The 11,451-nt window shown below is 33.5% G+C and overlaps 1 protein-coding gene across 3 annotated transcripts; it reads left to right on the top strand.

The window, feature by feature from the left end:
- The first annotated feature begins 95 nt into the window (after window positions 1–95).
- Window positions 96–8,693, top strand: LOC117111180 (probable tRNA N6-adenosine threonylcarbamoyltransferase). Of its 3 annotated transcripts, none has more exons than XM_033254053.1 (14): window positions 96–230; window positions 648–772; window positions 892–952; window positions 1,072–1,130; window positions 1,368–1,469; window positions 1,612–1,685; window positions 1,969–2,064; window positions 2,448–2,497; window positions 2,669–2,747; window positions 3,184–3,249; window positions 3,969–4,059; window positions 5,041–5,116; window positions 5,687–5,785; window positions 6,297–8,693. In XM_033254053.1, exons 2-14 carry the CDS (start codon window positions 658–660, stop codon window positions 6,334–6,336), a joined length of 1,008 nt encoding a protein of 335 aa, XP_033109944.1. In that variant the 5' UTR covers window positions 96–230; window positions 648–657; the 3' UTR covers window positions 6,337–8,693. The 3 variants fall into 3 exon arrangements, with proteins under 3 accessions (XP_033109944.1, XP_033109943.1, XP_033109945.1); XM_033254052.1 differs by having other exon boundaries at window positions 116–274; XM_033254054.1 differs by having other exon boundaries at window positions 136–155.
- The last annotated feature ends 2,758 nt before the right edge of the window (window positions 8,694–11,451 follow it).

Raw genomic sequence — 11,451 nt, 5'->3', positions numbered from 1 at the left:
ATTGATGGCCTTAATTAAAAGCATGGTTTAACTTTTTTTAGTACCTGCAGAAAAAAAACTCGGGTACGACCATGGTACGACTAGTCTAGCACCCTCTATCTATTGTCCTGCTGAAATTTGTAAATATTGACCGTCGACAGGCAGGGGCTTTGTTGGTAGGCTCGCTAGAAAAACTTCGACTTGTGTAGGCTTAGGCCTAGGCTGGGGCCCAAATTTTGTACTTTTCTAGTGTAAGCATATACCGTATATGGAAATAGCTATCCATTAAAATTAAGTAAGTTACAATCTTGAGCGTATAAGCTAGGCACCAGTCTAGCCTAGGCCTAGCCTACTAAAAGGCAAAAAGCTCTGGGCCCCTAGGCCTAGACCTCCGCTGAAGCCAATTTCGGCGGCGCCCCGTCGAACACCAGCAGAGGCTCCCATCCCGAGCCTAGCTAGGTCTGGGCCCGAGGTAGCCAAGTAGAATGGATGTTATTGATTTGTATCTAAAGACTATGGATGGGATAAGGACAATAACATGCAATCAGAATGAGATTGAAGTATTGGTCTAGGAATGGTGTAACAATAGCACTGCCAGTGTTATAAGTATTACCTGCTTGTTTAACCACAATAATGTTTTGATCTTGAAGATTGCTCTTTTAAAACAGGTACTTCAGCATGCCGACCGTGATTGGATTCGAAGGGAGTGCCAACAAGCTAGGAATTGGAATAATCCGAGATGGAGAGGTATTGTCTAATCCAAGAGTTACATACATAACACCACCAGGTGAAGGTATGTGCAGTTGTTAAAATGTTTGAGATGATAGTAATTTTGCAATGCATATTTTGTCCTAGGAATTTTTGTTTTAGAATCAGAGCTTCAATATTTCAAATTGACTTTTCTTCTTCCAGGGTTTCAGCCTAGAGATACTGCCAGACATCACCAAGCACACATCATAGAAGTGCTACAAAAGTATGTTCATTTCTAAAAACAAGGAAGAATACATTGCATTTTATCTAAATAATATTGTTTTTGTACATTTTTTATGGTATGCCAAATATAAAACTAATGTAATACAATTATGTTTACAGAGCATTAGATGAGGCCAGTGTCAGTCCCAAAGATATTGATTGTATTGCGTACACGAAAGGTAAAACCCAACTATCACTCACTTTATCGAACACATTTTCTTTAAACAGTACCGGTATATCAAAAAATATAATATAACATAAGTGAACAAACATTTTAACTAGAAATGATAAACATAAACAGAGGAATGTGCAATATTGTGCTGAGCCAGTCTTAATATTTAATTCTGCTTTATTTTCTTGCTCCTTTTTAATTAATGATGTTAATGTGTTTCTTTTTTCTGTTGTCTTTTTGCTAGGTCCTGGTATGGGAGCACCTTTGGTATCTGTTGCTCTTGTTGCAAGGACAGTAGCCCAGCTGTGGAATAAGCCAATTGTTGGAGTCAATCACTGTATTGGACGTATCCTTCAAAAATCAAAAACACAACTTTCTATGTCTCAGTATACATTATGTAGCAGGTTTATTCATCAAAAAAAAAAAATTTCTGTACACTACAACAACTTGCTATTTACCTACATTTTCCCTTAATTTCATTCTGTAAGACATTGAGATGGGACGACTCATAACAAATGCAATCAATCCTACAGTCCTGTATGTCAGTGGAGGGAACACACAGGTACTTCACCAAGCTTTAATTTTGTTCATGTTTGTAAAGCACTATTCAGCCTATCAAATTGTGTATTATCGTCTGGACATACGGTAGCTTAATGGAAGTTCATACATTTTTTGAATTTTTTAAAATTCATTTCGGCAACCCAATTGGAACAAAGATGAGAAGCAAAAACATAAAAGTGCTGTAAGGTGTGCTTCTGCAGAGAAATAGAAAAAAAAATATCACTCATCCAAAAATTAAAGAATTTGATTTAATGAATTTGTTGTGTACTGTACTATCTTCTCAGGTTATTGCATACTCACACAAAAAATACCGTATATTTGGTGAAACGATTGATATCGCCATTGGCAACTGTCTCGACAGGTTTGCACGCGTACTCAAGGTTAGTGCCAGTTTTATGTTACACTTGTTTTAGAGTTTAGTATTGATCGATTAATGAACCTTCAGCTATCAGAGAGTAATTAAATATTCATTGTTTTAATGTATACTGAAAAAGCCAAAGCACACATGAAGTCACTGGTTGTTCTCCAAAAGTGTTCGTCTATGGAGTGCGACACTTGCACACAAAAACTACCTACCAGCTTACCTATCAATAGTATGTATAGGAATAGCATTGACTAATTGAGAATGAGAGATTTGAGCTTGTATGAGTAAATAGAAAGGGTTTTCACTGAGTCAGGAAGGTCGTTGAGGAGAGCAGAGCCAAATATGGAAAGTACTGTAAAACAGTTTATATTTTTCTAAATATTTGTTTTTATTTTGTAGCTATCAAATGATCCCAGTCCAGGTTACAACATTGAACAAATGGCAAAAGGGTAAGAAATATTCAGAAAAAGACTTACTGGTAGGTTGGGTGAGAGTAAAAATAATCAATATAATATTATTATTAATTAACAATATATTGACAAAAGTTGAAGAACTGCTGTGTTTACTAAAAACGACACATACACATAGTGCTTAAAATATACCATGATATTATCTTGCAGAGGAAAAAAGTTAATAGAACTGCCCTATGTGACAAAGGGAATGGACGTATCTTTTTCAGGCATTTTATCCTATATAGAAGTGAGTGAATTAAAGAGAAATTAGACTGTATGTCGGAGTATTTATCATAATAATGTCTTATTATTAATGAGATAACTATCTATCAAAGCCAACACAGACAGTGTCATGCAATGCTGCCAAATGTCATTTATCACTGGTTGCAGTCTGGTCATTGTGAGAATATTAATGTTTTATATTCAGTGACACTACTCTCCCCAACGCAGACCTTGCATCTGCATCATTTAACTCACACAGACCACTTGCGACAACAAATTGTGTCAGGCTGCATCATATGATGCTGAGTTTGCCTTTTGTTATAATTATGAGAAATACTAGACATGGATTTTTTTTTGTATAACTAATCATAATACATCTTGTCAAAGCCTGGTCCTCAAAACCTCAGACACAATTCTGATACCATAATATTTCTGATACTGATAATTTGATTTGGTAACAGGATGTGGGGAGTAAGCAGCTGAAGCGAGGAGAATGCACCCAAGCTGACCTCTGCTTTTCACTTCAGGTAATCAGTTTCAGTTGCGGATCCAGCAATTCCAAATAGAAAGGCCCAGGAGGACATTTAACAGACAGAGTGTCTGAACCACCTCAGTTCCACCATGGTTGGGGCTGAGGTAAGAAAATTCATGATTATGGCATATCTTGATGATGGCTCGAAATTTCACTCTTTTTAAAAAAAAAACTTAGATGGCTGACCGGGCCCCCTTGAATCCACCACTGAGTTCTATTATTTTATGCAATTACATAATTATTATTGATAGTAATTGTTATTGTTGTGATGGAATAATAGACAATAACTGGATTTGCATCAGGAGAAACATGTATAGGTGTAATTTTGCCCTACCTGACGTGCAAATGTACCGAATACTCAGTACATTTGAAAACAACTGCGAAAAAAAATCGCAAGTTGTTCTCGGGTGGGACTCGAACCCACGATCTCCAGATCACTAGCCTGGCATCATACCTCTAGACCACCGAGCTTTTCAAATGTACCGAGTATTCGGTACATTTTCACGTCAAGTAGGGCAAAATTACACCTATACATAATTATTATTATTATGCCATTACATAAAAATTAAGATAATGAGTATGAAATTTGTTTTTATAAACAATACCTAACTAAATGAAGCAAAATCATGGAGCCAAATCCAAGACAGAGTGAGAATAACACAAAAAATGGAAATTAGGTTACATTATTTAATTTTACCATGTTTATTTGCTTAGGAGACGCTGTTTGCTATGTTAGTTGAGGTGACAGAACGTGCCATGGCCCATTGTGGGTCAAATGAAGTCCTCATAGTTGGAGGTGTTGGCTGTAAGTTTATTAAAATCAATTTAAATGCCTAAGTTAATGAAGAAAAGAATTCCTAATATTTGGGTCCGTGCAAGGCGCTGACCCCAGAGCCTCACTACTGTTCTTGTTCTTGTTACAAAACCTTTAAAATTGTCCAGCGTCGCCAATTTTGATTGGACGTGCAGGAAATTTTGTACACATAAACTAGGGGTGATTTCCAACAAATGTCCATCACCCATTTTTTAAGTTGGACACCAGGATTCCCCCTACATCTACAAAACAAAACATTCAGCAAGGACTGTACATTATTGCCATTACCACTAATAGGACACGACGCATGGAAGAAGTTAAGGTTGTGAGTTCGAATCACATATTGGTATTCAATTTTTTTCCCCAATTTTAAAAATTTTATTTTTTTAATTTTAAAATATTCAAATTTTGTACAAATGAACATTCTAAATATTTTTTTTTTGTACAAATAAGCATCCTAATTATTAAAAATTTATATTTTTGTAGCTCTTCCAAAAAACCTGATATAACTTATTATTATATTAACCTATTACCTGTACCATATTTAGGCGTGGAGGAACGCGCGGACCGTCGCTCTTGTTTTTTATGTACTTTCAATCATAGTATAATTCATCAATCAATCAACAGGAATTAATGAAATGCCAGCAACCATGGCAGTGCAAATGTTGAATGACGCAATGACGTTAGTATTTCTCAAAGTGCACATTAATGCAATTACTTGGATTATGCCATATTGAAATGTATGGGAGCATGAAAAATGTGAAGCATTAAAGTGGTCTTCTTATTCTTAACATGTTTCCGTCTTGTGACATTATGCTTTCCACAATTATATTCGCTTTCCTTTTATTCTGTTGAGGGCAGAATGGTTTGTTTATATTGGTTCATATCTTTTAAAGTAAAATATAAGTGGCCCATCTTAAAGGGGAAAATAAAAACTAGATTAAAAGTATAATTTTTTTTCCCCTTAAATAGGTAACAAACGTTTGCAAGAAATGATGGGGATCATGGCTGAGGAGAGAGGTGCTAAGCTGTTTGCAACTGACATGAGGTAAAGGCCAATAGGATGATTATTCTGTCACTTAAACAATTCTAGTGCAAAGGAATTGTGCTGGAGGGGACGCAAGGTAGTACTTATGCAGGGAGTGGTGAAAGGTAGCCCTCTGCATGGTACATATTTGTAGGAGAGTGTTGCTAGGTAGTGTTTTGCAGGGGAGTGGTGAAAGGTAGCCCTCTGCATGGTACAACTTTGTAGGGTAGTGCTTTGCAGGAGAGTGGTGAAAGGTCTCTGTAGGATACAGCTTTGTAGGATAGTGATGCAGAGTAGTGCTTTACAGGAAATGGCAAAGGATAAGCCCTGTGCACGGTAGTGCTTTGAAGGGTAGACCTGTACCGGGTACAACATTGCAGACAGTGGTACAGGTTAGTGCTTTGCGATGAATGGGGAAGTGTAGTCCCCTGCAGGGTACATTTTTTTGGGAAAGAGGTGCAGGGCAGCCTTTTACAGGGGAAGTAGTTCAGGTTAAGACATCTGCAGAGTAGAGCTTTACTGTGGAAAGGTGCATAATAGCACAGAACCAATCAAAGCTCTAACTTTCACTTAGTTCAATTTTAATTTTAGGTTTTGTATTGATAATGGCGCGATGATTGCCCAAGCTGGATGGGAGATGTTCACAAGTGGATTGACAACTCCATTAGATCAAACATTTTGTACACAGAGGTAAATATACAGTACTTGAAAAAAAAAATATCTTTACCAAAAAAAAATATACATTTGCTCATAGTATTTGAACCCAATTTGTTATTACACAAATATATTTACTTTGAACTACTGACATATTTATTACTACTTTTAGAATTTTTATAATTATAAACAATATGAAACATGTCTGAGAATTACCGGATTAAATTTTGGTTTATTGCTTTTAAATTTGTGGTGTTTATTATATCCTGTCATCGTTTAAATCCATTATTCACAATTTGAGTTACAACAGTTATGTTAGAAAGGATGATTCTAGAAAACTGGAAAAACTACTTCAAAAATGCTGAAAAGCTGAAGCTGATCTGAAATTTTTCAAACAATTTTAAAACCCAGTTATAATTCTAATAATATACAGCTGTTTTACATTTATTTTTTAAAATCCTTAATGGCTAGTGTTATTTTTGTAATTCAAATATATCACAATATGAATGTCAACTGAATAACAATTTGGAGGCAAATTTACTTGCAGATTCCGAACAGATGAAGTTGAGGTAACATGGAGAGATTGAATGTGATGTATCAGTAACGAAAGAAACAAAGATCTGAAGTATATACTACATCGAGGTGTATGTCACACTGATGATAAAGCCATAGATGGAAGGACGTGATGTAATAGACTGACCATGGAGTAATAAGTAAATAATTACTCCCATTAACTGACCTAGCAGAGCTGAGGAAACCAATCAATGACCCATGACCGTATCAGATTGACAGCACGTTCGAAAATGATATAAATCAGACGAGGGTCAGTGGCAGGTTAAACGGGGGCCCCAACTATTCGAGGCCCCCTAAATTTTTTAATGGAGAAAGAAAGAAAAATTATTCAAATTTATGTCTGAGAGTGTTTCCAGCCACCTATAGGTGCCGTAATCATAAATGTTATTACTTCAGCCCCAACCATGGTGGGGCTAAGGTGGTGTAGACCCTCCATCTGTGAAAGTCCATCCCTGAGCTTTCAAATTTCTGGATCCACCACTGAGGGTGTGATACAAGAAGCAAGAACTTAGAACACATTGTAGTGACAGACATTTAACAAATTACGTGGTGATAATAACGTCAAAAATGACAGTAATGGAGAGAGAACATTAAAAAATGCTTTGAGCAAAATAGTAAATCCAATTGACAACAATCAGCTGATTTAACGAGCAGGGAAAACAAACATGTCATCGTCGTTTCTGTTTGTTTTCCTGAAAGGCTTGTGAGCAAGCTTAGTAGCTTGCGTTGATGATTTCACTAAGCCTGCATCCTGTTGGAAGGTCTAATTTAAACCGACTTCCTGAACGCTTCTAATTATCACGCTATAAATATCTACTATACATACTTTGCTACACTTAGCTTATCAAAATGTTGGCTTAACGATGATGGACTGGGATTCGTTTCGTTTCAGAATTATTAGTGGAGGCCTTAGTTAAATGCAGTCGTACAGTAGTTGTATGGGAGGGTTTTCTTTAGTTGAATAACTTATTGTTCCCATCTGCCTAATTTTAATTATATTATTATTATATTTTTTTTTTTTCATTAATACTTTATTGCTATAATTTATGATCATTTTAATCATAATATTGTTGTAATAAAAATATGATTTGAGCACCAGACCTGTTGAAATATCATGAAGATGAATTTTAAAAAGGTGAAAAGTAATAAAAGGAATACTGTACATCTTTCAAACATTTTTGTAATAAATTGTCTTTATTTTAATCAAACCAATACATAAAATATTGTGCTTTTACAGTATTAAGGCTTAAGGAGTCAGTTTTCAGAAACTTCTTCTCAAGTCATCTAAAGTTATTTTTGTCATGTTAAAGAAACATATACAGATACAAGTCAAACATTGTCACAGCTGATGCAAGTACATAACAAAGATATATAACAGCCAACACCTGTATAGATTGCAATTATGGAGCCCCAGGACCTAATAGGGCATTATAGGGCATTATAAGGATATATTTAGCTCTTTCATTTAGCATATATTGTACAATTTGAAGGAAATTACAAGAATGCTACCTTGGAAAGTTTACTGCAGCTAATACAGAATCTATGTACAGTAATAATTAACAAAATATGTTAATGAATTTCTTTTATAATTCATGCCCATAGGAAGATATTACATGCATTAGGCCAAATAAAAAAAAAAAATGTTTACTGCATCCTATGGAAATTCTTACATCCTGAGCTGTTGCGTCTGTAATGTTTGTGGGACGAATATAATCTGAAGCATGGTTATTCATGTTTTCCTAGGACATTTGACTGTTGCCATGGTAATCTTAATCTAACGGACCTTTAAATTATTAAAATACAATTAATTGTGTACTGTCATCCTTACTTTGTTCCTTGTATACAAATAGTTTTTTAAAATATCACCGGCAAATTTTACCAGCGATACTACTACCATAACTGTTTGTAAGAGACTATGAATAGAGCTACTTGGAGAGATTACGTAGTACTTTTATATACATATCTGAAGTTAATCACAATGAAATGTAGGTATAGTAACAACAGAGACTCTTCATTAACAGATATTTACATCATCATCAGTGACCATATATCCAACTCAAATTGAGTACACTAAAAAATAAAAATATTGCTTCAACCAAAAATAAATCCTTGCTTTAACCATTATATGCACATAGGTTCTATTAGTCTTGATATTAACACTGGATAAATGTACTCTAGATCGTATTTTAAACCATTTGAAAATATACAATATAAATGCTGTAGTCCAAAATATACAACTTAAGATTTATGAACTTTGCAATTATTTTATGTTATTATTTATATTAACACATTCTTTTCATCATTTAACTTGTGCATGGAAGTAGGGAAATAGTTTTAAAAATAACATGTATTTCAACTTTCTAAAAAAAAATCCTGAAAACTGCACCACCCCCAACACCCTCCCCCTACAAATGAATTCAAACATTGAATTTCTCATACACATTGCTAAGTAATTATCAACTTCCAATAGTACTAACTTAAGCAATTGTGTAATTGTAAAACAAGTATAGAATCAGTACAAACTAATACGTATCTGTAAATTAGGAAAGAATTGGATACTAAGGAATTAAATATAAATGGTGTAAGCTAATTGATCTCCAGAATAGCTGTTTGTGGCATTTTTGGGGTGAAAGGCAAAGGTTCCTGTAATAACCTACTTTATGTCAACTTTCGAAAGCAGGTCTAATAAACAAAAAGTTTAGAGATGATTCATCTTGGCACCAAAGATCTTTTAAGCTCTCTCCACAAATATCAAATAGTTTTCAGTGAAATACAAGTGATTTGCCTGTTTATGGGTGTGATATGTCGTCATGCCCATAAACAGGAAAATCACAAATATTTGAAAACTTGGCAGTGTAAACAGAGTTATAACAATATAGTTATGACAAAATAAAATTAGATGTAACCAGCTCAGATAGTACCTTACAAACACTGAAGCCATTGGAGATTATTTTATTACAATTTTGACTATCAAAATTGATTTATAATGTAAACTGATCTATTAACTAAATGGGCAGCGGGAACTCTTGTATGTATAAGCACTTTGGTTTCACAACTGATGTTGCCAAGTTTAGTATCCTATCAAGTTGCTGTGTTCCGTATCCCAACAAGATTTGTGGAGCTGAAATGGACCAATTTAGAACAGGAATGCACTCATTTGGGGAGGGTCTAATTTAAAAGAAAATAATTATAAATCTTTTAGGCATTTTCATTGTTATAATTGTATTAATTTTTTCTTATTCTTTATAATACATTTTCATTTTGCTTAACATATATATTGAAGAAGTGGGCGTGTCTAAATTTAATACCGGTAAACATAATTTTTAAAATAACTGAACAACATGGAAAAAACAACATTCAGGCTATTTTAAGTTTTGAAACCATAAACCTAACTTCTTTACAACATATCCATACTAAACCCAGACACTTTCAGAATTTTCTGTTGTTGTCCACATTCGTTGTCACATTTTTCAAACTTATGCGATCACACAAATAGTTTCAATAGAGCTTTAGACTCAATAATATATAATCAGACTTTGATACTTATTTGAGGTACATCTGATCAAACAAATCATACTGTATATCTTAACATCTGTCCACACTATCAAGTTTTAGGTGATAGTGTGGGCAGAGCTTTAGACTCAACAATGTTTAATCAGACATGGATAACTATTTGAGATTCATCTGACAATTGTTTTAACCTCTGTTCACACTACAACGTTTTATGTGACAAATGTCATCACAACCACAGGTATTTGTCACAAAACCTGATAGTGTGGACAGAGCTTTAGACTCAACAATGTTTAATCAGACATTGATAACTATTTGAGATTCATCTGACAATTTTTTTAACCTCTGTTCACACTACAAAGTTTTATCTGACAAATGTCATCACAACCACAGGTATTTGTCACAAAACCTGATAGTGTGGACAGAGCTTTAGACTCAACAAAGTTTAATCAGACATTGATAACTATTTGAGATTCATCTGATCAAAGTTTTAACCTCTGTTCACACTATAAGGTTTTATGTGACAAATATGTGGCATATCACAACCACAAAACCTTATAGTGTAGACAGAGATTTAGATGTCAGAACATGCTCTACATCAAGTCTAATAAAATATTACCAGTTGAGTCTGAAAGACAAACATGTTACTTTCTTACTATATGTCCAGCTTATGTGAAAAATTTAAATACTCATTTTTTAATGTGGTAACTGACAATAGTCACGTCACTAGCAACAGTCATTCCTATTTTCATTTACAAACATCCCATAAATTTTTAAAAAAAAAATAATTAAAATATTAAAACTCATTGCAACATTTTCCTAAAACATCATCACTAGCAATAAAAAAAGCTCATCATCATCACAAACCTTAAGAATCAGATTGGAAATTGCAATAATTTTTTATGTACTTTTATAAACAGATGTTGCTATTTACTGAAAATAAGTATAGGAATATTGCCAGGATAAAACGCATACTTTGCATAGTTTTTAAACTCCACAACCACTGAAACAAATTATATTACTATTTTGATAAACTAACTTATACTAGAGTTAATATATTTACATGTGTAGCTTTTAGCACACTTGGTGAAATTAAGACAGTATTTAGGTCATGAAATATGATTGGTTATTGGTAGCTAGCATATTGTACTAATTCCCAAGAAGTTACCGTAATAAATGTGTTCGAAAATATTATAGATATAAGTACCCAAATATAAATAAAAATAAGATACTGTTCAACTTATCTGTTGAATAATTAAAATATTAATTATTAAAATGGCATATTGTTTAAAATGATATTTTTTTTGAATTATTGAATAATCAATTGTTAAAATAATTGAAATGATTAAATTAACAATTGAATATTTCAATAATGATTTATTATACACTTCATTTGAAATAAAATCGTTGAAATAAAAATAATTGTTAGTATAATTAATTGGAAAAAAAATTATTTTATTGTCAGAATAATCAGCAATGGTTAAAATAATCAATTGTCAATATTGTCAAATTAATTAGTTTTAATTAATCTACTGAATAAACTTTGTTATCGGGCAAGTTGAATTAATTTAGCATATAAAATAGAACATGTTTATCATTACACTCCGATAAAAATATTG

Source organism: Anneissia japonica, unplaced genomic scaffold, assembly GCF_011630105.1.
Source record: "Anneissia japonica isolate Jap-2015-1 unplaced genomic scaffold, ASM1163010v1 scaffold288008_len1385354_cov213, whole genome shotgun sequence".
NCBI lineage: Eukaryota > Metazoa > Echinodermata > Crinoidea > Comatulida > Comatulidae > Anneissia > Anneissia japonica.
Note: the sequence above shows the minus strand (reverse complement) of the source record. Positions and strands in the feature narration are given on the sequence as shown.

Bases quoted from the DNA above. Each gene is read 5' to 3' on its own strand.
- LOC117111180 (XM_033254053.1), top strand. From the start codon at position 658: ATGCCGACCGTGATTGGATTCGAAGGGAGTGCCAACAAGCTAGGAATT. The intron at 1,131-1,367 runs GTAAAACCCAAC...TCTTTTTGCTAG, and splicing joins TTGTATTGCGTACACGAAAG to GTCCTGGTATGGGAGCACCT. The intron at 2,498-2,668 runs GTAAGAAATATT...ATTATCTTGCAG, and splicing joins ATTGAACAAATGGCAAAAGG to AGGAAAAAAGTTAATAGAAC.